This window comes from Rhinatrema bivittatum, chromosome 3 (genome assembly GCF_901001135.1).
Source record: "Rhinatrema bivittatum chromosome 3, aRhiBiv1.1, whole genome shotgun sequence".
In the NCBI taxonomy this organism is placed as follows: Eukaryota; Metazoa; Chordata; class Amphibia; order Gymnophiona; family Rhinatrematidae; genus Rhinatrema; species Rhinatrema bivittatum.
The window spans coordinates 288,995,777-289,021,766 of NC_042617.1; the positions used below are offsets into that span (position 1 = coordinate 288,995,777).

General features: G+C 47.9%; 1 protein-coding gene across 6 annotated transcripts in view; it reads left to right on the forward strand.

Annotated features, from left to right (window-relative positions):
* The window catches only part of B4GALNT1 (beta-1,4-N-acetyl-galactosaminyltransferase 1), a 183,328-nt gene that overhangs the window by 136,112 nt on the left and 21,226 nt on the right, over positions 1-25,990 (forward strand). For all 6 annotated transcript variants that reach the window (XM_029594918.1, XM_029594914.1, XM_029594917.1 and 3 more), the window contains 6 exons: positions 1,510-1,616; positions 6,022-6,059; positions 13,737-13,917; positions 14,473-14,565; positions 16,252-16,442; positions 16,958-17,098. In XM_029594918.1, coding sequence (XP_029450778.1) covers positions 1,510-1,616; positions 6,022-6,059; positions 13,737-13,917; positions 14,473-14,565; positions 16,252-16,442; positions 16,958-17,098 — 751 coding nt within the window. The remainder of the gene's footprint in view (positions 1-1,509; positions 1,617-6,021; positions 6,060-13,736; positions 13,918-14,472; positions 14,566-16,251; positions 16,443-16,957; positions 17,099-25,990) is intronic.

A 25,990-nucleotide genomic window follows, 5' to 3' on the forward strand; every position in this document is an offset into this window, starting at 1 on the left:
GTGTTATCATGGCATGGGTCCACACAGTATCCACTGTATGGATACACTGGAGAGGATCCCAATGAAGATATCACAGTCTTGGTCCACAGTGTGGTTACTCACAGTGACAGGAGACAAGGACGTAGTTCTGTAGAAAGCCTCGGAAAGCGAGGCAGGCAGGAGTCCAGGTCAAAGGCCCTCCGAGGAGCGGATAGCCAAGAGACGAAGAAGGGCCCCAAGGAGCGGGTACCTGGTTGTCTCACACCACGGAAGCAGGAACCGGAACAAGCACTCTAGCGAGAGTAGGTAGATTCAGCAAGATGAATTAGTTGCTAAGTCATCGGCTGTCTGGGCAAGTGAGCTTAAATATTGGAGCTGAGTGATGTCATCTAAAGGGGACGCCCCCGAGGTTCCCGCCATGAAATGGTTAAAGCAGGTCGGGGAGCGCATGCGCGCGCCTAGGGAACCCCGAGGGTAAGATGGCGGTTGGCAGTGTCCATGGTGCTCAGGTGGGCCCGGGAACGGAGGCTGGAAGACCGGCGGTAGCTGGCAGAGGCTGCGAGTTCGCCCAATGGAGCCAAAGAGTAAAAAAAGAGGTGAGCAACAGAGGTCGCAGCCGTCTGCAGCCGCGGAGCATAACACAGGGGCGATACAGATGCGTACTGTTCCTTCCTTCTGGCCTAAAGTGGTCTCAGATTTTCACTTGAATCAGATGCACGCCCACCATCTGCTGGAGATGGAAAATACTGGCTGGCTAATGTCACTGCAGGAGTATATATATTGTTACGTCAACTTTGCTCCGTCTCCATCTGCTGGTAGAGGTGCATAAACCACTGGTTCTGAATTCATCTGTCTCGACACTAAGAAATACCCCAATTATTTTTTCAATGCTAAAAGAAATTGTAAAATTTTGAGTTGTGTCTTAGCACAAGTTTTGATTGGCTGTCAGATCTTAGCTCTCGTCTTAATGCTGACAGATTGGGGTTCAGTGCTGTTTTGCTTCATTTTATTCCTTCATTCAAAAACCTTTGTGCAGGTTTTACAAATTTACAGTGTGAAAGCAAATTGTATTGTGCAGATGTAATAGATTAGCACAGAGGTCACATTATTTCTCACCGTCATTTGGCATGATATAAATCTGGCATCTTTTTGTGCTTGTTAATGTGAAGGCCTGGGAATAAATTGTCAGAAAATGTTGCCCACTTGAGCCATTAATATGTGAAGCATGAATATAGCACAAATAGGTTTACTCAGGAAATGAGAGTCTCAGAAGCTCTGCTGGGGAGGAAGAAAAAGGCGAACACTCCCTTTCCTCCCCCCCAAAAAAAAAATTGTATGCAAGTATAAGGACTAAATATATACAAAAAAGAAAAGAGATAGAAGAATAAGACAAGACCAAAAGAGGGCATAAGACAAGCCAAAAAAAAAAAGCAGGCAGGTTAATATTCTGAGGGATCTTTCTGGCATGCTGCTTTCATGGCTTTGGCAGGGATTTTCTTTTATACTGTGTGCTCTCTCTGTGCCCTGCAGGACTCAGTCTCTGGCAGACAAGCTCATCATTGCCAAAGCAAATTCTCCCCTGGAGTACCCAGTGCAAGGGGTAGAAGTTCGGCCACTGCAGACCATACTGGTGCCAGGTGAGAGATGCGTGTGCTGCTGCCCTTTGCCTTACTCAGTATTACTGTGGCGTCATGGTGGCGACGTTTGAAATTCCTCGCCGGCAGACTGAGGGCAGACGCTGTGCCAAGATCAGTTCTGACAACCTGATCCAGTTCTACTTTTGTCCCATTGCGTCTGTGGAGTTGTAGATCTGATTTCTTGAGTGAAAACTGCAAGTCTGTAGATGTAAAGGGGCAAAACCGGGACCAGTTCAGCCAGTTGGGTGGGCCTGAGTCAGAGGAGAGCTCTAAGCAAGCTCTGCATGATTAAGAACAGGCTGCACCAGTTCTAACTTTACCTCATAGCATCTATGGACTTCTAGGTAAATCTGGCTCCATGCCATTAGGAACATGCTAATCCAGTCCGGCTTTATCCCATTACATGCAGAGACTTGAGGTTCTGATTGTCCCATTTTTACTTAAGAAAATGAGAACTACAAGTCCCTAGTAACATGCTTCCGACCCCAGGGTTGCTATACCCCGGTCAGCACCCTGTACCTTGTGGCTCTGCGTCCAGCATGCCATGTCTTCCCCAGTGATGACCCGGAGTGGTTCCCGACGTCTTGCCTTCAGGGCTACATCCTGTGGCCTAGACTAAGGACTCGCAGTACTCACTGGTTTCATAGGCCCAGCCTCCAGGACTTTCTGTGGCATAGGTGCTGACATCACTGCTATGCTGAAAGAAAAGGAGGCTCAGTTGCCTTGGTGAGTGCCTGAGCAAGAGGTCCTGATCCTTGATCTTGTGCTATTGTGGTTCCTGGTGTTGCTGCCTTGCCTTGCTGCTGCCTCAGTGGTCCAATTTATCTGTGGTATTCCGGCCTTGTCCCTGACCCCTCTCTGCCTGCTATTAGCATACCTGGGAACATTTGATTATTTCCTTTCACCCTGAGATTGTCGCGGGGGGGGGGGGGGGTGATAGCAGTGTGCACACAAACTTCCTCTCTCACACAGTAGCATACTTACATGTTCACTCACACACATACATCTTAATTCTCACACACTCACTTCTCTCCCTTGTCCGCACACATATGCACACTCACTTCTCTCTTTCTTCCACACATATACGTGCACTCAGACACACATGCACTCACTCCTCTCCCTTTTTCACACGCACACATTCACTCTCTTCCACACACATACATGCACACTCACTTCTCTCCTTTCACACATATATATGCCCTGACTCCTGTTTTCCAAACACACACTCACTTCTCTTCCTCTTCCATACATATACATGCACACTCTCCTCTCCCTTTTCCACACATGCCCATAAATGCATACACTTACACACACATACACACTCATTCACTTCGCTCCCTCTTCCACACACATATGCACTCTTTCTGTCTTCTCACCTCGATTCTCATTAGCCACAGGAGCCTCCTCTTAACCCAAGCCCGCAGAACATGCACTCCACTTCCTTCTCCTCTTGCAATGTTGGGCCACTCTGTTTTGTTTTTGGCGCGCAGCCCGACACGGTTGCTCCTCCTCCTGCGTCTGCAGTTTCTTGTTTCTCACAGGGGAGGGCAACGCTCCTGCTCATCTCGCTCTTCACATCGCCTTCCTGAGGCATGGGTGCTGACTCTTCTCCTTCCTCTACCCTTTTTCTTCCAGCCTTCTGCAGCAGGTCATCCAGAGTTTTAGGGTGTTGGCCCGGAGACCCGGCAATTCGTTAGATTTCCAGAGTCTCCGGCCCAAATCCAGAGCGTTCTCAGGTATGGCTGTTAGTCCTGAATCCTGTTATGGTTGTGGACCCTTGGACCAGAGAGAGTGGTGATGTAACCACTGAGGGATTGCCCCCAATGGATCTTGTCTCTGGTAGGTGGAGCTGGTGAGGACAACCTGGCTGGACCTTCAGCTATACCAGCCCTCGTCCCCCGCAGGTTGAGCCCTTGGGTGCCGGGGCCGGCAGGACATAGGTGCGGGTGCCTCATGGAAGATGATGGAGCTGAAGATGAAGACAGGGTCAGACGTCTGGGTCTGGGCTGGCAGCGAAGGTGCGGAACAGAATCCAAAGCGAAGATCCAGGGCAGGCAGCAGAGAGGCAAGAGCGAAGTACCAGGCCAAGGGTCGAGACGGGCAGCAGGCAAGCAGAGGCAAGGAGACAAGCCGAGGTCAAACCAGGAGATCAAGCCGAGGACAGGGTCACAGGAACTGAAGATCAAGGAGAAGACCGAAGGCTGGAACGAAGGCACGGGCAGGAAAGCAGGAACTGGAACGCCAGAACAGGACTCAGGAACACAAGGACTGGAGCAGAAGCAGGAACGGAACCAGGAACAGGATCAAGGCAGGAACAGGAACAAAGATGTCAGGAACAGCAACTAGCACTCCGAGGAGACGACCTGTTGCAAAGGCAAAGGACTGCAGACTGCTGTGGGGTTTGTGATGTCATCTCCCGGGGCCGGGCTGAGGTTTCCTGCCGCGGCTCCTTTAAAGGGAGGAGCCCCCGCGCGCACCTAGGGAAACCCCCGCTGGACGGAGGACGGTGTTCGCGGCCATGAGGAAGGCCATGGTCAGCTTGCCGTGGAGCGCGCCGCGTCGGAGGCTGGCGGTAGAGCAGGTAGGAGTGACTGGCTGCGGCCTGCTGCAGCCAGGAGCCACAACAAATTCTGCCTTCACTAATCCCTGCCCGTTCCTGCCTGGCTGACATTTTGGGCCAGTCTCTTCCCACCGATTCGAGCCTCAGCAGTGCTGTGTGCTGGTTAGGCAGCGTGAATCTGATTAGTGGCCCCAAGGGTTCACACACGCTGAGTCATGACATCCCTGCATGCAGAAGGATAAAGCTAGGATTGGATTAGCCTATTCTTTATGACATGGAGCCAGGTGGCAACCTTACTTCTAATTCCAGTATCTCTAAGAAAGGTAATAGAAGGCCATATATGCAATGGGTCAAAACCAGGACTGACTCAGCCTGCCTTTTATGAATTGAATGGAGCTTGTCAGTAACCCTGCTTTTATGCTGCTCCTTTCTGCAGTTCTCATTGAGCTCCTGGGAAATGGCCATATTTGACTTCAGTCAGGAGTGGTTCTATCATTAGGCAGGTGACCTCAGGTGGCAAACGTTTTGGAGTGGTAGAAAGTGCCCTGCAGTGACTGCCTCATTTTCCTGCCAAACACCAAATAAAGGTCCTGTGCAGCAACACGGGTAGATGAGATGCCGGTGGCGTTCCCACCCCCACTGGCAGGAAGAGGGTGGCATAGTTTGCTGACATGGCGATGGGGCTCCCAACCCACCGGCAGCATCATTTGATAACGTACTGGTGGTGGTTCCCACACCCCACTGGCAAAAAGAAGAATGGAGCGTTCCTCCCCCTTCCCCGCCAGCAAAGCAGCACCTAATTTGCCAGTACAACTTTTTTTATGCTCCCTGTTTTTTTTTTTTTTTTTTTTTACATTGTAAACCGGTACGATAAGACCTAGTCTTGAGCATCGGTATAGGAAAAGAAATTAAATAAATAAATAAATAAATACAACTTAGGAAGAAGAGTGCATGGGGGAGGGCTGCTGGTTTGAAATATTTTATTGGTGGTTGGGAAATCTAAAAAAAAAAAAAATTTATGAGTTGTTATTTATTGGATGTTCTATTTGTCACCTGTTTTTAAAATATTTTTTCTTTTTGTTAGTATGTGTGGGGAACCAAGCAGTGTTTCCCAGGCTGGAGGCACAAAGCCACATGGGCTCCAGCCTTTTCTAATGCAGTTTTCAGAGCTTCCTCTCCTGGAGATGCAGGGCCTCCTGAAGCCAGCTGGGCTTACACTCTTATGCTCCCCAGCTGCTCCCACCCTCAGGCCTCTCCCTGCCCCAGCAGGGTCCTGCCCTCAGAGTCCTCTCCCTCTGGGGGATCACTCCGTTACAGTATGGTTTTACTGTTATTATTGATGTTTTATATTTTTTGATGTTTTATGAGGAATGGTAATGTTTTCATTTTTTCCATTGTTGTACTGCATACAGAGTCTGACTGGTTGTGGTTTCCAGTTCAGTTTTTGTCTGCACGCTTCTATTTATACTTTATGATCTCTCTATTCTGTATTTGGTGAGGGTCCGTTTGTGTTTGGCATGCATGACCTAGGTGAGGTATTTTGCTGGTGTGTGGTTTCTATGTAAAGATCTATAGCAACATCACTTCTTCTGTTTTCTTAATAGGAGGTGTGTTGGTGTTTTAGGGCCTGGTGTAATACTTGCAGTGTTGCCTTTTCATAGGTAGAGTTGTTATTGTTTGAGTGCTGAGTGATTAGTTGGTTTTCTTCAGAAGTCATTTTAAATCTTTGTAGCTGAGCTTTTACATTTTCCATTGGCTACACCACAGACTGAGTCAATCAGGGATATCCATTTCAGTTCTCTAATGTGTTAGTGCTATTTAATTATCTTTTTTTCTGTTTTCCAGGCTTACGACTTGAAGATGCTGGGCAGAAAGGGTACAGGGTGAGTAGCAGAATAATATATATAATGATTGTGGACTGATATATTTATTTCTTTAAATCATGCCTATCCCTTACTAGGCAAAGTTTAAGGCCAGGTAACCAAAATACAACCGTGAAATAGATAATAGTATCAAACACAGATACATCTGTAAGCAATTATTTGTTTTGAGATAAGTTGCTTGCCTGAGGGGACACATTTCATTCAGCTCATGTTACACACCCTGGAGAAAAAAATAAAAACTGGTGGAGTTAAAATAGCCAAAGGTGGAATGATTGCAAAGCATGTGGAGACTGTGGACAAAGTTCACAGAATAACAAGAATTTGTGACAATATGATCTTTGAGGATAGATTGCACTCTAGAAACTGGATTTATGTAGCTGGAGGACTGAAGACTAGCTTGACAGGGTTCTTAAAATAAATAAAGGTGTTTGGGAGTGTAGACAGAGCTTGAAGATCGGGTATGCTCTGTCTACACTAGGGGTAAGATAGGTACTGGGTTTAAATTCTAATAGGGGGGGACTAAGGTGGAACAAGTTTCCCAGGGAGAAGGTGGATTCCTGTACGTACGCGGATCAGTCCAGACAGTGGGTGGAGCCTCCTTTCCAGCAGGTGGAGACAGACTAAAACTTGAAGGATGCCCTATATCAGGACAGAGCCTATCCTCTACCCCTTCAGTATTTGTCTGTCTCCAGCAGGTGCAGCATCTCCCCTTCGGTTCTCTGCTGTAGGCTAGTCAGCCTCTTCTTCTTTCTTTTTCGGCTCAAGCAAGTAGTTCTTTGATTCCCACTTGTTTTACAAACAAAGGAAAAACTAAAAAATCTATGAAGGAAATTTTGCCTTCTTTTAATGCTTTTACTGTTTTTGTGTGGGAGACGTCCGTCTCCCAGCTCTTGCCCGGCTCAGGGGGGCTTTGCCCCTTTTGCAGGAGGGGGTTCCCTGCATAGTCCTGAGACCGTGGACGCTTCCAGGTGTGGGGACCGATGCTCTCTGGGCCTCGTTGCCCCTCTGGCTGCCGAAAGGGTTTTTAACCCGCTGCTGCGCTCAGTAAAAAAAAAAAAAAAGGAGTTTAAAAGTTTCAAACTTTCCATAAGTTGCAGGTACTCACCTACCTCTAACTTATTTGCAGCAGTTGACCAGCTTTTTTATTTTTTTCTGGTCAGAGTAGGGCTAGAACCAGCAGCCAGAGAAGCAGAAGGCAGCAGGTTTGTCAATCAAGCATTTTTTTCAGCTTTTTTTTCTTCAGCCGCGGCTTAGCTATGTCCCGGCTGGCAGCCTGCCTTTCTTGTGAGCTGCCTTCTTCGCATTTTTCGCGGCAGGGCCTCTGCACTGCTTGCCTGCTGGGTGGGGAAGGTCCCTCCTCGGCAGGACAAGCAAATTTAGCCCGGGGCTCCACTCCTCCCGACATGGCTAGGTATTTCCCGGGTCGGCAGAGCCCGGGAACGGCCACCATCTTGGATTTTTCATCGGGGCCGATTTCAGTGCTCCCTGGGGCTGGGGGGCCAGATTTTTTTGATTTAACCCCCGATTTGGCCCCCGCGGGTGCCCAGGAGGGGTGTCCTGACCTTCCCTCGCCCCCCCCCCCCCCCGCCAAATCCAGGGTCCCTTTTTCAGCGGATTTCGTCCTCCTCATGCACAAATCTTATCTAGCTAGCCTGAATGAGCTGGACGAAAGCCCCCCCCTTGCCCCCCCCCGCCAAAAATCCCTCGCTCAGCGCCGTTGACCACTGGCCCGGCCGCGGAGCCCCAGGGACCAGTTCGGGTGCGGGTGGTCCCGGGGGTGCCCCCCCCCCCCGGTATCTCCCGTGTCCTCGGATCCCGCTGCTTCCTCGGATTCGGCGGATGCCCCCCCCCCCCCAAGAGGGGGATGACCCTAGAGCCCTCCGTCTTTTTCGTAAGGAGGAATTAGAGCCCCTCCTCCCTTTTGTTTTGCAGGAGCTGGGTCTGGAGAGTCCCTCCGTGGATAATCTCATGGCCTCGCTCCCTAAGGATATGAACCCGGTTCTGGGAGGGCTCCGGGCTCCGGCCTCGGCCTTTCCCTTCCACCCCATAAGCTCCTTATCCTGCGGGAATGGGAGGCTCCTGAGGGTGCGCTTCGGGTGGGGCGTGCGATGGATAAGCTCTATCCCCTCCCGGAGGAGGGCTTGCAGCTGTTGCGATATCCATCGGTGGATTCTTATGTTTCTGCAGTGGCCAAGCACACCACGATTCCGGTGGAAGGTTCCACAGCCTTGAAGGATTCACAAGATCATAAGCTGGAGGCTTACCTGAAGCGCATCTTCGACGTTCTGGCCCTTGGGGTCCGGGCATCTTGCTGTAGCAGTCTCATGATGTGAGCGGGCCTCCAGTGGGTCCAACAGTTACTCTGCGCCCGGGCGCTTCCGCCAGGTGAGGCAGAACAAGCCGAACGTCTGGAGGCAGTCACCGCTTACGTATCGGACGCCCTCTACGATCTGGTCCGTGTCCAGGCGAAGGCGATGGTTTCGGCAGTGGCGGCCCGGAGGCTCCTTTGGCTATGCCACTGGTCGGCTGATCAGTCCTCGAAGACTCGGCTGGGCACGCTGCCCTTCAAAGGTAAGATGCTCTTTGGCGAGGATCTTGAGAAGCTTATGGACTCCTTGGCTGACAACAAGGTCCATAAGCTCCCAGAGGACCGCCCTAAGTCTTCCCGATCCTTCGCGGCCTCTCGCTCTCGCTTCAGGGGCCAGCGTCGCTTCGCTTCTCTGGGGCGGGGCGGTTCTGCGAGGGGGTCTTCTCGTGCGCAGTCCTGGTCGCAGTCCTTTTGTGGCAGACGGCCCTTTCGCGAGGGCCAGCCCGTGCGTGCCGCCACTAAACCTGCCACGCAATGAATTTCAACCGACCCATTCCTCGGTTCCTTACCTCAGCGGATGCCTCTCCCTGTTCTTCGAGGAATGGGTCAAGATCACGTCGGATCAGTGGGTCCTCGACATTATCAGAGACAGGTACGCTTTCGACTTCGTCAGGGAACTTCCAGATCTCTTTCTTTTCTCGCCTTGCGGCCGGGCCAAGAGGGACGCGGTGGTCCAGACTCTCCAAGCTTCTGGATCTGACAGTGGTGGTCCCAGTCCCGGAAAGGGAAATTGGCGCTGGCCAGTATTCTATTTACTTCACCGTGCCCAAAAAGGACGGGTCCTTCTGCCCAATATTGGACCTCAAGAGGGTCAATCGGGCTCTCAAGATCCCCCACTTCTGCATGGAAACCCTGCGGGCGGTCATTGCGGCGGTCCGCCCCGGAGAGTTCCTTGCTTCCCTCGATCTCGCAGAAGCTTATTTTCATATTCCCATTCACCGCGACTATCAGAAGTATCTCCGATTCCACATTCTCAACCAGAACTTCCAGTTTCGAGCTCTCCCCTTTGGCCTCGCGACCACTCCTCGCACCTTCACGAAGGTCATGGTAGTAGTAGTGGCGGCCTTGCGCCGGGAGGCGATTCTCGTCCATCCCTATCTGGACGATTGGCTCATCAAGGCCAAGTCGGAGACCTCTTGCCGGTGGGTGGTGGATCGCGTCTTGGAGCTCCTTGCCTCTCTCGGGTGGATAGTGAACTTTTCCAAGAGCAAGCTTCGGCCCTCCCAGGAGTTGCAATTTCTGGGAGCCCACTTCGACACCCGAGTAGGCAAGGTTTTCTTACCTCGGGCGCGAGCCCTCAAGCTGATCGATCAGGTCCAGATTTTGATTGCCCTACCCTCCCCGACAGCCTGGGATTATCTCCAAGTCCTGGGATCCATGGCTTCTACCATCGACCTTGTCCCCTTGGCTTTTGCTCATATGCTTCCATTACAGAAAGCTTTGCTGTCCCGTTGGCAGCCAGTGTCGGAGCAGTTCCACGTAGTCCTTCCATTCTTGGATTCTACTGCCGACGAATTACAGTGGTAGCTGTCTCTTCCTCATCTTCTGCAAGGGATGCCTCTTCAAGCTCCACAGTGGACGATAATGACCACGGACGCCAGCCTGTTGGGCTGGGGTGCGGTCTGCCTTTCTCAGTCCACCCAGGGAACATGGTCGCAGACTCAGTCGCGCTGGCACATCAATCGACTGGAAACTTTGGCGGTCCGCCTGGCGTTTCAGGAGTTCCTTCCCCTGATCCGCGGCAAGGCGGTACGAGTCCTGTCCGACAACTCCACCACAGTTGCCTACATCAATCGCCAAGGGGGCACTCGCAGTCCCCTGGTAGCCTTAGAAGCCAGCCGTCTCCTCGCTTGGGTGGAGCGTCACCTACAGTGCCTTGCGGCTTCTCACATCGTCGGAAAAGACAATGTTCAAGCCGACTTCCTCAGCCGGCAGTCGCTTGATCCGGGAGAATGGGAGCTCTCGGACGCGGCCATTGCTCTGACCTCGACCTCATGGCGACTCTGCGCAATGCCAAGGCCAATCGGTTCTTCAGCCGCTGGAGGGAGCATGGCGCAGAGGGCGTGGATGCTCTGGCTCTACCTTGGCCAGCCGACGTCCTTCTGTACGTGTTTCCCCTGTGGCCACTGGTGGGGAAAGTTTTCGGGAGAATCGAGCTCCACCGGGGACCGGTGATTCTCGCTCCCGAGTGGCCGCGAAGGCCGTGGTTCGCGGATCTCAATCTAGCAGTGGACGGGCCCCTGCGCCTCGGTCATCTCCCTCGTCTCCTCCGGCAGGGGCCTGTATATTTCGACCAGGCCGATCGCTTCTGTCTTGTGGCCTGGCTTTTGAACGGCGTCGCCTGAGGCGCAAAGGTTATAGGGAGGTGGTCATCTCCACCCTGCTGTGAGACCGGAAGCAGTCGACTTCTCTGGCCTATGTGCGCATCTGGAAAGTTTTGGAGTCCGTGTGTACGGAGGCGGGTGTCCCTGCGCGCTCCACCTCGATTCCTTTGATTCTTTCTTTTCTTCAGAAGGGTCTCTCTAAGGGCCTCTCCTTCAGTTCTCTACGCGTTCAAGTCTCTGCGCTCGGCTCTCTCCTGGGTCGGGTGGACGGTCATGCCTTAGCAGCCCACCCTGACATGATTCGTTTCCTGAGGGGCGTTAGACACCTCCGCCCCCCCTCTCGGGCCACGTGTCCGTCGTGGAGTCTCAACCTAGTCCTTCGTGCTCTCTGTGTGGCTTCCTTAGAGCCTCTTCGCCACGCTACGCTCAAGGATCTTACTCTAAAGACTGCCTTTTTGGTCTCTATTTTCTCTGCTCGCCGTATTTCCGAGCTTCAGGCGCTGTCCTGTCGGGAGCCCTTCTTGCGTTTCTCAGATTCTGGGGTTTCTCTCAGGACGGTTCCTTCCTTCTTGCCTAAGGTTGTCTCCGCTTTTCATGTCAACCAGTCGGTCGAACTCCCAGCGTTCTCTCCGGAGGAGATTGCGGGTACGGTGGGTGGCGACCTTCATCGGCTAGATGTAAAACGAGTCTTGCTTCGCTATCTCCAGGTCACCAATGACTTCCGGGTATCGGACCATCTCTTCGTCCTTTGGAGTGGTCCCAACCGTGGTAAACAGGCTTCTAAGACCATGATTGCGCGGTGGTTGAAGGAAGCCATTTCCTAGGCGTATCTTTGTCAAGGTCGTCCACTTCCTGAGGGTCTGAAGGCCCATTCTCTGCATTCTCAGGCTACTTCGTGGGCGGAGAGTCAATCTGTCTCCCCGCAGGAGATTTGCAGGGCCGCCACTTGGACGTCTCTGCACACTTTTGCTCGACACTACCGTCTGGATGTACCCGCTCCGGTGTTTGGTTCCTTTGGGCGGCAAGTGCTTCGAGCGGGACTGTCTCGGTCCCACCCAGTTTAGGGAAGCTTTGGTACATCCCACTGTCTGGACTGATCCGGGTACATACAGGAAAGGAAAATTAGTTCTTACCTGTTAATTTTCGTTCCTGTAGTACCACGGATCAGTCCAGACGCCCTTCCCTGTCTGTCTTCTGTCCTCTTGAAGCTTGTTTTCTTGCAGGTCTGCAGATTTCCATATATTTCTTTGTGCAAGATTACTGAGCAATTACACCGGAAGCCTTAGAGGCAAGGTTCATGGTGCGGCACTAGAGGCACATCCGGATGTGGTGTGTTTCCTCCGGGGGGGGGCAAAACATTTGAATCCTCTAATCTGTCCAGTATGTCCATCCTGGAGCCTTTAGTCCTCAAGGTCTTGTGTGTTGCCCCTTTTGAACCTCTTAAGAAGGCCACCTTGAAGGACCTCACGTTGAAGGCAGTATTTTTGGTGGCAATCTGCTCAGCTAGGAGGTTTTCTGAGCTCCAAGCTCTTTGCAAATTTCCGAATCCGGAGTCTCCCTCAGAACGGTTCCATCCTTTTTGCCAAAAGTTTTCTCGACCTTCCACTTGAATCAGTCTGTGGAGCTCCTGGTCTTTCCAAATGTCGAGATGGAGGCGCCTCATGCTAGGCAGCAGAGGCATCTAAATGTCAGAAGGGTTGTTCTAAATGTCAGAAGGGTCTAAATGTCTAAAATGTCAGAAGGGTTGCATTATCTTGAGGTCATGAATGCCTTCTGGGTATCAGATCCAGGTATCAGATCCTCTGTTTGGTTTGTGAAGCAGCGCTAAGAAAGGTCACAAAGCGTCAAAGGTCATGAATGCCTTCCGGGTATCAGATCCTCTGTTTGGTTTGTGAAGCAGCGCTAAGAAAGTCACAAAGCATCAAAGGTGACCATAACCCGTTGGCTGAAAGAGGCTATTGTTCCGCTTACATTTGCTGGGATCGGCCTGTACCCAATGGTTTGAAAGTACATTCGATTCGATCTCAGGCTGCTTCCTGGGCAGAGTACCAGTTGGTCTCGCCACAAGAAATTTGCCGCTTGGACATCCAGGGACCGGACATCAGCAGTTTTGGAAGCAGTATCATTCGAGCAGGACTTTCAAGGTCCCATCCTAGATGGGGAAACTTTGGTACATCCCAGCAATCTGGACTGATCTGGGTACGTGCAGGGAAAGGAAAATTGGTTCTTACCTGCTAATTTTCATTCCTGTAGTACCACTGATCAGTCCAGATGCCCTCCCATTTGGGGGATGATCAGTAGGTTTCTTGAGAGTCTGCTCTGATTGTTCCAAGTTCTGAAGTAGGCACAGGTGTCTCCTTATCCTGTGCTCAGTTTTTTCAAGTTTATGGTTACTTTGGTTGGGTTTCTTCTTGTCCTTTGCTTGATCCATATTATGTTATTATGTTCTGCTTTGGTAATGATTATTCTGAAGAGATGCAGGTGGCACACCAGGTTAAGAGGGGGTGCTCTTCAAGTTTTTTCTCTGTCTCCATCTGCTGGAAGGGAGGCAAAACCCAGCAGTCTGGACTGATCCGTGGTACGACAGGAACGAAAATTAGCAGGTAAGAACCAATTTTCCTTTCGTCCCAGGAGATGGAGGAAGGGAATTTTGGAGGTGAGAGGTTCTAGGTAAGCAATGGGTTTCTTAGTTTGTGAATATATGTCAAAATTTGCATATTAGCTGAAATATTTACCATGGGCTTTAAACGAAGAACTTATGCACAGAAACTAGTGAAATTTTCTCTCTGATGCTTTTAGGGGGGAAAATGAAAAAAAAAGGCGGGTGGAGGGGGCAATGTGATGAAAGCTGGTAAAACTATCTGTGACAGGGCTGTGCCACATCAGAACGCTGAGGAACTAAGTAAAGTTAAGACCGATGAGTACTATTTAAAATATTGTATGGGTAGCTAACGCCATAACGCTCTTCCTTCCCAATCTGCTTAGGTTCATTTGTCAGCCACTATGGGAACATTTAACGTGGCAGCAGTGGTTGACAACGTGAAGGTGACGGGTGAGGGGGAGATGAGGCTTTCCCTGTCCAGCCCCCGCCTGGACAACCTGAATCAGCAGTTACAGTTTATCACCTATACCAACGTGGTTTTCCATCCCAACACCGCTGACGCAGGTGGGTGGTGACGCAGGCCACATCAAGGTTGCCAGTTTTCTTGACCGTCGGCTTTTAGTGGATATCACTGTGCAGCTGCTCAAGAATAAAAGGCTTCCACCCGTTGAAGTGTTTGAAAGGGGAACATCAATATTAAACATCCCTTTCCATAACGGAAATCTAGTGTATAAAAAAAACACGATATCACTGAATCTGCCTGCCCATTGGGCATGGGGCCAGAGATTAATGTGCCCAAGCTCACCCAGCATCGCATGCATCCACTAGCCACATGGTTCTACAGCAATGGAGAGCTTCTTAGGTGACAGTGGCACTGGCCATCTACCCTGGGACTGGTCTCCTTCCCTGGAGCTTGCACTGGGTAAAGTTCCTGACGCTACTTAGAGATCTGACCATACAGCTTTGTGGGCATGTTTCAGTGGGTGAATATCACACTCTCACCTGCCAAAGTACACAGTTCACTTGGCCTGCAAACTGTAGGACCTGCATAGCGTCTCGGTGCTCTCGGAGATCTGCATTGGTTACCACCAAGTCCTCTTTGCTCTTTTTGTTTTGCAGTTCAACTTGAGACTGATGGTCACCAGGCCACTTTCGTCATCAAAATCCGCTACGCGCCAACCCTGAAGCTGTATAACCCAGGGTCCTCCGGCCGTAAGTGCTCTCTCGCCTTCACTGGTAGGAAGGGGCTGTAAGGCAAGCCGAGACCAGTCCTGCCCGTCCTGTTTTTCTGCCATCGCTTTGACAACCTTTGTAATCCAGCAGTGACTGCGCATTCATCCTAGGCTCACTGCCGCTTGTGTTCACACTAGAAGGAGGTGGGAGAGTGAGATCCAAACTGAATAAACTAATCCCACCCTGGGAGGTGGTTTCTCTCCTGGTTTAGTTACTCCAGGAGTAGCTAATGTCGGATGAAATGTTTGTGAGTGGAGTTTTGGAGTCTGCTCCAGAATTAAGTTTGAACACAAAACGGAAGTCATGACACGTTTATTCATGGATGAGGTGAGGATGCTTTTAAAAAAAACCAAAAGGGATCAGGACTGGCCCAAATTTTAACTGGGCCACTTAGCAATTCTGCGGGATGAGACCTCTTTGTCCATCTTGAAGAGGTTCACATAGCCATGCATTTCAGACACAGCTTGATTTTGCCTCCACAAACAAGTATTTTGATTCTTTTTTTTTTTTTTTTTTTGCTGTCATAAGGAAAGCAGGAGGTGAGAGGACTTGCCTGTCCCTCTAGGTTGTGGCCAAAATGAAAATGTGTGCAGTCTAAGAAAAGACAGATTGAAATGGTGACATTAGAAAAGTCTCAGAATATTCAGTCAAGTCCTTACAGTCCTGGTGACTTCATATGCACATACCTAATGCTAATGTCTTTATTGAGGGATGCAAGGTTCAAATGCACGAATCAGTCACTAATGAGATGCAGTAGCCTTGGACGTGGCTAGTCTATGATAGCATGCTGTGCAAAAAAAACAGCAAGAACTGCAGGGCCAAGAACATGACATGGTGATTCAGCAGCAGTGATGTGCATTGCCATGCAAAAGATCACCTGGTTCGATCCCCCAGTTGGGTCTTCTGCTTCCCTGCTCAGCTGGGTCTGGGGGATGCTGTGGAGACTGCGTTGACAGCTCCATGAAGGGTGAGGGCTGAGGGTGTTGTGTCATTGCTTAAGGGTGACACCTAGTGGCCAAATCTGGGGCCCATGATTGCAGAGGAAATCCTGGTCCATGGCCCCTGGCCTAGGACCCATCGCTGCACTGACCAGAGTAGGTATAAAAAGGGGGGGGGGGGGGAAATCCAGGGTTAATTGGAATGAAGGCTAACTGCTAAAAGCCCAACGTAGCAGGAGGAATACTGCTTGTTAAAAAAAACAAAAACATACCATGATCTTTCTCTCCACCCCCCCTATGGACTAAATTTAAAAATCAGCAGTGTTTTGGTTTTGTCTTTTTATCCCAGAAGTGTTTGCTTGGAAAATTCCCCCCCCCCCCCCCCCGTAGAAGCTGTAAGAAATTAAATCCTGGAGCGAAAGAACCACCGTTTCCAGACCTATACAAGCAAACTAGCAGACTCACAGGGCTTTATATATGCTTCATTAGGCCCCGGCCTAGTACATCTCGGTCCAAAAAAACAGACCGGAAACCGATCCAGTACTGCAGTAGCGACCAAAACAAAAAGGATCGGTGAACACCAGGCGTTCTTTATTCTGCACAGAACATCATCCTTTGGTTTTGGTCGCTAGTACATCTGGGCCCACGCAAGCCAGACATGCTGCTTCCCAGACCCGTACCTTTCCTCGAAGACACTTCCCACTTTGTTTCTTTTATTGCCCTCCAGCGGATTACAATGTCAGCGCCCTGGTCAGCATACTCACCAAAACCTTCCTGCGCTATGACAAGCTGCGTGCGCTGATTAGCAGCATCCGTCGCTTCTACCCAACGGTCAGCATCATCATCGCCGACGACAACGAGCACCCCGAGAAGGTGGAAGGACCCTTCATTGAACAGTACTTCATGCCCTTCGGGAAGGTAGGTCCCAGAGCCAGTCAAGGGTCTCTTGCTCCCCGGGGCCTTGGCCTCTTCACAGCGGCCGCCTCGTGCCTGAAGCATGTTTATCCTTTTTTTTTTTTTATATTTGATATTGATCATTAGATAACAGAGCAGTTAGATAACGTTAACTCCCAGAGGAGACACATGCTGAGCCCATCTAGTGCCGCTCTGAAGGGAGTGAATGTAAAAAAAAAAACCAAAAACGGGGGGAGGGAAAAGTGACTTTTAGCTGTTAAACTGAGTAGATCTGACCGAGGAGAGACAGGGAAGCTGCAAGCAGGCATTAACATTTTTTTGTATGTTTATTACAAGATTGTTATCCATTCTGTACCTGCGGAATGCATTTTTGTTAAGCAGGCCCCTGTGGCCTTCATGACGACATAGAGAGGTCCAGTGTGGCATCTGCTCTGGTCCATCACTGCTCCAAATCATGGTGTGTTTTAATTTTAAATTTGAGCTTGTCATTTTTTTTTCCCCTTCCTCCTCCTCTCCAGGGCTGGTTTGCTGGACGAAACTTAGCCATTTCTCAGGCCACCACCAAGTACTTCCTGTGGGTCGACGATGATTTCATCTTCTCCCCTAGAACAAAAGTGGAGAAACTGGTGGAGGTGCTAGAGAAGACGACCCTCGATCTGGTGAGTATGGCAGCTACAGAAAACAGCCACAGCCTGGGCCAGGACATCCAGAGTAAAAGTTTTAGATGAGTAGATATGTTTTATTTTGTGCTTGTTATGAAACGGTTGAGAAAATAAAAGCAATTGTGATTAGTTAGGCAGTGCCAGCTGACCGGATCTTTTGTGAAAATCTAGCACAAGGTTTTTGGAAGGGCTTTCGGAGCAGAAGCAGTAAATCCTTGCAGGGGGAAAAAAATGGAAAATGGAAGGCAAATTTTATGCCAAAGAAATCGTGGGAAGTCAGTGGATAATAAGATTTTGTGAATTTGAGCTTAAAATATGAAAGTGAGCACAGGAGTTTTCAAAAAAAGTTTCCCAAAGGCTGAAAATTAGCTTTTTAACAGGTTGTTAAAGCATTGTGGGCATAGTTCCCTCTAAGCTAAGCGCATGAGCAATTGCTCATACGCAAGTCGATTTTCAAACGGCCACGCGCGCAGATACCGGTGCATGGCCGGGCCCTGCGCACGCCACGAGCATGGCCGGGCCCTGCGCACGCCACGAGCATTTTCTAAAGGGCCCGGGCACGCGCGTAACCACGAATATGCGCACAAGTGCCGGACCTAAAGAAAGGGGCAACCTGGGGGCATGTTCTGGGCAGGTCGGGACAGCACCATTAGCCACTGTCCCAGGGAAGAGATTACTCCAGAGGAGCAGTGAGTAATCAGACAAAATAAAATAAGCAGGTAGGAAGGGGTTAGGGGTTGGGGAGGAGAGGGGAAAGGATAGGAAGGTTAGGGTTAGGATAGGAACTGGGAGAGGCCCAATTGCATCGCTGCACGTAGCTTATAAAATCCCCCGCCCCTGCATGCGCGAGTCGCTGGCCGCCCATACATGTGCGCATGGATTTAAAAATCCATCACAAGTGCGCGCGGCCGTCAGATTTTAAAACATACGTGCAGAGGCTTGCAGTTTTTTTTCTTATGGACCGAAATAGGAGAATCAGAACTACAAGTCCCAGCATGCAATGGGCTAAACAAAGGACTAAATCAACCCTCTCAGGTGTATCTGGAGCCAGCTGGCAACCTTAGTCAAAGAGGGCTGCCAACAAATGCCAGGTCATCAGGGACAGGCTGAGCCAGGTCTGGTTTTTACTCCCCACAATGGATCCAAGAAAGGAAAATTGCTTCTTACCTGCTAATTTTCAGTCTGGAATACCACAGATCAGTCCAGACAAGTGGATGGAGGCAGAGAACAAAACTTTGAGGCACTGCTACATAACCGAGAGTTCCACCTGCAGTCCCTCAATATTGACCTGTACCCAAGCCAAGATGTGTAACTCCAAACCACCAGGATCTCTTCCTCTAAAGAGCTGGGGAACAAGTTGGAACACCCAACCAAACCTACCCCTGAACTATGGTCAAGAAAGAAAAAATTTAAATCTCCAAACTGCGAGAACTATATACAATTATCTTCTTCAGAACAAAATTAAACTCTGCATCACCAGCAGCATCCAGAATCAGGAGAGGTCTTTCGAAAAATCATAATCAGAATGGGCTGGGAGTCTGGACTGATCTGTGGTATTCCAGGAATGAAAATTAGCAGGTAAGAACCAATTTTCCTTTCCTGTTCATACCCAGATCAGTCCAGACAATTGGGATGTACCCAAGCTCCTTTACACTGGGTAGGATCCCGAAAGACCTGCACGTAGCACACTTTCCCCAAAGGCGCCCTCCTCTTGAGACCCTGACATCCAAATGGTAATGCTTCATGAAAGAATGCAAGAAGGACCACGTTGCTGTCCAACAAATCTCCTGCAGCAACACCAACTGGCACTCCACCCAGGAGGCCAACTGAGCCCTAGTGGAATGTGCCCGCAAACCCTCGGGGATCAGCTGGCCTTTAGAAATATAGGCCAAAACTATCGCCTCCTTCAACCCAGGGGAAATCGTACTCTTAGTCGCCTTACCACCCTTCCTTGATCCACTGATAAAACAAAAAGGTGGTCCGAGGTCTGAAATTTATTAGTCACCTTGAGATCCCTTAGGAGAACCCGACACACATCCAACAGATAAATCTCCCTCACATGGGTGTCAAATGCAAAAACCCTGGCAACTCCACGGTCTGGCTAAGATGAAAGGCAAAATCTATCAAAGGTACACCAAACAGTACAGCAAACTGATGAAACTGAACAAAAACAATCTAGAGCAATGCTCTGTCGCTGTCAATAAATAAACTTCTAAATGATGTATGTTGTGTTTTCTGATTGTTTTAATAAAGTATGTGCCTACACAATAAGTGGTGTGAGTTTTATCAAAAAATATAAACTTGTTTACCTAAATGATAAATGGAGTTAGAGAAAGGTTTCATACATAGTGTAGATGCCCAGCACCACTGTTCAGTGGTCTATAATCATTAACCTTCCTCCTCCTCCTTAGATTCTTTTTTGTGGTTTTTTTTGAAAGGTTTTTTTTTTTTTTTTCAAAAAATTTCAAAAAATTAAAAAAAAAAACCTTTCAAAAAAAACCACAAAAAAGAATCTAAGGAGGAGGAGGAAGGTTAATGATTATAGACCACTGAACAGTGGTGCTGGGCACCTACACTATGTATGAAACCTTTCTCTTACTCCATTTATCATTTAGGTAAACAAGTTTATATTTTTTGATAAAACTCACACCACTTATTGTGTAGGCACATACTTTATTAAAACAATCAGAAAACACAACATACATCATTTAGAAGTTTATTTATTGACAGCGACAGAGCATTGCTCTAGATTGTTTTTGTTAAGATGAAAGGCAGACAGCACCTTGGCCAAAAAGGAGGGAACTGCCGCAATGAGATCCCATCATTGGAAATCCGCAAAAAAGGATCCCTGCACGATAAGGCTTGGAGCTCAGAAATCCGTCTCACCGAGCAAATCGCCACTAGGAATACCTCCTTCAGCCTAAGATCCTTCAAAGAAGCCCTGCTTAAGGGCTCAAAAGGAGGGCCACACAAAACCCGCAGATCCAAATTGAGATTCCAGGACAGACCAAGTCTACGAACTGGAGGACGCAAATGTTTTGTCCCTTTCAAAAAAACGTACCACATCTGGATGCGAAGCTAAGGGTCTCCCATGCAGCCATCCTCTAAAACAGCCTAAGGCTGCCACCTGGACTCGGAGAGAATTATAAGCCAAACCTTTCGACAGCCCCATGTCCTCCTGACAACAAATTCCACAGCTCGACTGTGTGTTGAGTGAACAAAAAACACTTCCTCCAATTAGTTTTAAATCTGCTACCTGTTACTTTCAAGAAATATCACCATTTCTAATACTATTTGAAAGGGTAATTAACTGTTGCCTATTTACCTGTTCCACTCCACTCATGATTTTATAACCCCCCTATCACATCTTCTCTCAGCCATCTCCACTCCAAGCTGAAGAGCCCTCGCTTTTATGTAATGTCTAATTCATCCTGCTATCCATGGAAATCTCCATTTATGGTAAGGAAACTTGCTGTGTGTCCCAGTCCCCAGAGGCTTATAATATAAGGGGGTAATTTTCAAAAGGATTTACACGCGTAACAGTAACATATATACAATTCGGCTAATCCAAAATTCAGCAGCCCTAGTTTTAACCGGTGCTTCTTTAAGAAATCACATTTCTCCGGTTCTGTTTTTACTAGACTGGCTCCCGATTTAAATGTAGGATTCAATACAAAATTCTAACCATTATTCACTCACTTATTCACAACCCAGTCTCAATCTGGCTTTGCCCTATTCTCCGAATTTATAAACCTACTAGACATTTATGATCTTTAAGTAAAAATATCTTAGATGCACCTTCTAATCGAATGGCTTGATTGGACATTACAAGAAAGAAAGAGCCTTTTCAATGGTGGAACTTCTTACCAGTTTCCCTAAGTCTATTCACAAATTCAACAGATTTCAAAAAAACATTAAAAAACCTTTTCTCAGATGCATTTAATCTACACTCTGTAGATCATTCTTAATTTCATTCTCTTAATTTTCTTTGAGACACCGATAGACTCGTAACAGGCTACTTTGTATTGCTTTTTGTTTACTACTTGTTTACTGTTGCTTACCTAAATTGTGTATTTTAAAGCTGGTTTTATTACTAAGTTACCTAGTTATATTATGTATGTTTTTAATATGTAGACCGTTTTGACCAATACTGTTATTGAAAAAGCGGTATAGAAACAATTTAAATAAATAAATAAATAAATAAAATAATCTGTTTAGCCTTTCCTCATAAGGGAGCTGTTCCATCCCAGTCACCGTTTTTCTTGCCCTTTTCTGTACCTTTTCTAATTCTGCTATATCTTTTTTGAGATGGGGTGACCAGAGCTGCATGCAGTACTGAAGGTGCGGTCTCTCTGCTTTGTTTACTATTCTTTCACAAATAATTCCTAGTATTCTGCGTGCCTTATTGACTACCGCCACACACTGAGCTGATGATTTCAGTGCACTGTGCACAGCGACTCCCAAGATCCTTTTCTTGAGTGGTTGCCCCTGATGTGGAACCCAGCAATATATACACACAGGGCCTGGTTTTCAAGCGCATTTACACGCGTAAAACTGGGTTTTATCCATGTAAAAGCACTTTATGTGGGCTTTTGAAAATTATTTCAAATATGCCATTGAATCGTCAATAAGTTTTACCAGCATTAAGTGCACTTAATGTGGGTCTTTTTATTTTTTGCCTTTCAGGCACTTCAGAGTGGATTGCACTCCGGTACTGTGGTTATTTCCCTGTCCCCAGAGGGCTCACAATCTGAATCTGTACCTGAGGCAATGGAGGGTGAAGTGACTTACCCGAGGTCACAAGGAGCAGCAGTGGGATTTAAACCCTGGCTTCTCTAGTTCATAGCCCGTTGAGTTAACCACTAGGCTACTCCTCCACACCAATGGCTTTTGAAAATTGCTGTGATAGCATGTTACATTTACGTGCTTAACTAGAGCCTAACTTTCAAACGTATCTGCAGAACAGCATTTAAATTAAAATTGTACATATGTTATAAGGTGCTATTTAATTAATTCAATTTTTTCCAAGTTCCTCATTTTCCTTGTTCTCTGTAAGAGACTTGTGTTAAGTCATTTTTAAGTTTTATGTAAACCGAGGTGATTAGTAACATTGTTACCAGAACCTCGGTATATAAAAAATGTTAAATAAATAAATAAATAAAATTATGCGCCTAAGTGATCTATGCTAGTATTTTATAAACTCCTAGCGCAGTTTATAAAGTGCTGCATAGTTCTCCTTCAAAAGTACGCACGCATGTTTCAGTATACCCAAATATTTCCAATGCAAGAAAACACATACAGCCTCTTAACATTTATAAGATAACATATTCGTGAGTACATGCTACTTACACGAAAATCCTTTTGAAAATTTACTCCAAGGTTAGGATTATTTTTCCTATGTGCACCACCTTGCACTTGTCCACATTAAATTTCATCTGCCATTTAGATATCCATTTCTCCAGTCTCACGAGGTTTTTCTGCAGTTCCTCACAGACTACCTATGTTTTAACTACTTCGAATATTTTTGTGTCAACTGCAAATGTGATCACTTCACTTGTCCACTCTCTTTTCTAGATCATTAATGAAACAGTTAAATCACAGGTCCCAGGACAGATCCCTGGGGCATGCCACAAGTCACCTTTCTCCACTGAGAAAATGGACCAGTTAGTCCTACTCTTTTAACCAGTTACCAATCCACAGTAAGACAACGCCTGCTAACCCATGGCTTTTTAGCTTTCTGAGGAGTCTCTTGTGAGGAAATTTATCAAACACCTTCTGAAAATCCAAATACACTATATCGATCAGCTCACCTTTATCCACATGCTTATTTACTCCTTCAAAGACTTCTAATAGTTAATAAAGCATGACTTCCCTTTGCTAAATCCATGCATATGGATAAATATGGTTATTCCCATTAAGCCATGTTTATCCATATGACTAGTAAGTTGGCTCTTAATTATAGCTTAAACCATTTTACCAGGCACAGACATTAGGCTTACCGGTCTGTAGATACTTGGGTCACTCCTGGAACCCTTTTTGAAAATTGGCATTACATTTTCTAATCTTCAGCCTTCAGGTATAGAGGCAGATTTGAATGGTATTTACAAAATATCAGTACTAGGTCTGCAAATTCATGAGTCCCTTTAGAACTCTGGGGTGAATACAGTCATGTCCTGGTTACTATTTAGGTCAGTTTTGCTCTAGAATTTCTTCCAGATTAACACTGATTTGATTTAGCTCCTCTGAGTCATCACTAAGAAAAAAAACAGTTCAGGAGTGGAAATCTCCCCATCATCCTCCTCTGTAAAGGCTGAAGTGAAGAATTCATTTAGCTTTTCTGCTATGGCTTTATCCTCTCTGAATGCCCCTTCTACCCCTGGTCATCTAGTGGTCCAACTGAATCCTTGGAAGATTTTTTTGTTTCTAATGTGGTTGAATAGGTTTTTATTGTTAGTCTTTTACCTCTTTCACAAGTCTCTCCTCAAATTCTCTCTTGGCCCACTTTATTAGTGGCAGTGCTTTCCCTTTTTTAAAAGATGCCTTTTTTAGCTTTGATAGCATATTTCACAGTACCATTTAGCTATGCTGGCAGGTGCTTATTCTTTTGACCTTTCTAATTTGAGGAATACATTTCATCTGGGCTTCCATGATTGTGTTTTTAAACTGTCTCAGTGCTTCATGCAGACTTTTAGCTTGTAACTGCTCTTTTAAATTTTCTTCTGACTAGATTCCTCATCTTATCATCATTTCTCCTTTGAAATTTATTGCAGTAGTTTTGTGTATTTTTCAACCAGTGACAGTCTCAATTTTGATTGTATTATGATCACTTTTGCCAAGCAGCTCCAATACTACTACTACTACAAACTTTTATAGTGCTACTTAATATATATGCAGTGCTATGAAAATTATTCTTTTTTTTTCTTGTTCTAGAGAGAGATGTTATTTGCCCAATTGAATGCAGACCTTGGTTCAGGGCCCATTGCTCTAACCCACTAAGCTACTTAAGCAGTGACAGCATGTAAGAATTTGATCTCCAGCCTAGCTGTCAGGACAGGTCCCTGACAGGGACTTGAATTGGTTTCTGCTACAAAGTGCAGGGCCAGAGTCTTAGTCTTTAGACCAGCCAGGCACTACTGTCACCTCTTACACCAATTCCTGCATTCCAGTGAGAACCAGATATAAAGTATCTCCTTCTCTCATTGGTTCACGGATCAGTTACTCCATGAAGCAGTCCTTTATAGTGTCTTGAAACTTAATCTCCTTATGATGCCTTGATGAGACAGTCACCCAATCAATATTGGGGTAGTTGAAATCTCCCATTTCCTAGCATGTAGCCAGATGGACTCAGGACCAATGGGTTATGTGCTCCCCTGCTAGCAGATGGAGATGGAGTCAGGTTTCAAAGCTGACGACACCCTAGCTGTACCCCTGCAGTGACCTCAGCCATTCAGTATCTCTCCGTCTCCAGCAGATGTGGATTATGCCTTCCCTATCGGGAACTCAGTACTCTTTAGAAGAGGAAATTGTACCTTTAAATTGGAGAAAGATCGAGCCCTGCTCTCATGCGGTAATACCTAATGGTCCCTCCCCCAGCTGAGAATTCCTGAGGCGATTTCCGAGATCCCTTGGTCCGGTAGCCGGTTCCCGGCATGGACTTTGCTGCAGAAGCAGCTGAAAGGCAGCGGATGCAGGAAGCTGAGCATGGTGGTGACTGCCTATGCCCTCTCCCCCCACAGCCAGAGACCATCTCTGTACTCAGCCTGTAAGCTCTGAGCACAGGTAAGTAAAGAAGAACTCCTCTGATTCAGAGACATGGAAGAGCTTCGGTAAGTATTTCCTCCGGTCTCCTTGCTCGGCATGCTGTACCAACGATGTTCCCGAGCCAGTAAGGGCAAGGGATGAGGGTTTTTGAGCAACCCGCCAATGGGCTAGGCCCCGCTTCAGACTCGGTGGGCACTCCACGTGGCAGGCCGCGGGGGAACCATCTTACGCGTGATTTGGTGTGGCACCATTTTCCCCCATTGACCATCGGTATGCGCAGTGTGGGCCGCCTTGTGTGCCCTAATGCGCACATAACCTCACACATACCCGTGCGCATTCCTACACATATAAATACACACATACATTCTCGCACAACCGGACGCTTATACTTGTGCGCGTCAGGACGGATTTCTGCGTGCTCAAGCTCAGTTGCTAACCGGCTGAATGCACAAGCTACAGTTAACTATGGCTCCCGCAACAAAGATGCACAAGCGACTCTCCCATTGTGCTGCCTGCCATATTAGGGCTGCACAGTCTGACCTAGAATCCTTTCTATGTCAGCACTGTGAGGAAGCCCAGGGAGGCTGGACTCTCAGAACTTCTCTAAGCCCGGCCCCTCCCAGTTGGAGGATGGGTCAGCCACAACTTTATCTGGTAACACCCCGGATCTGAGCAAACCTGGGGCTGCGTCCTCCCCGGGAGAGGGCAGTTCAGCGGCCCCTACCCCAGTTCTTCCTGGGCTAGGTATGAACCCGGCAACCTTTCCTTGGGTGGAATTCTTTCAGGGCCTTCAAGCCTTTGTTCAGGCACAGTCAGCTGCTGCCCCTGTCCGGTCTGAGCCCCAGCTAGGAAGGCCTCGTTTTCCCAGCCCTATCAGCAAGCCTTGGGACATGCCTCACTTCAACAAGTGTATCCCTGACAGGGACCCAGACACCATGGACAACCATGGGGATGCAGACTCATTGTAGGACGGGGAAATCCCTCCAGGTCTGGAACCATACCGGACCATTCTGGACCATACCGGACAATTCCACAGAGATGAATTGCCGACCCTGAAGACTCTAAGAGTTCCCAGCACGGACCCTATGTTGGAACCAAAGAGGAATACCATCCTGGTGTCTCTACGGA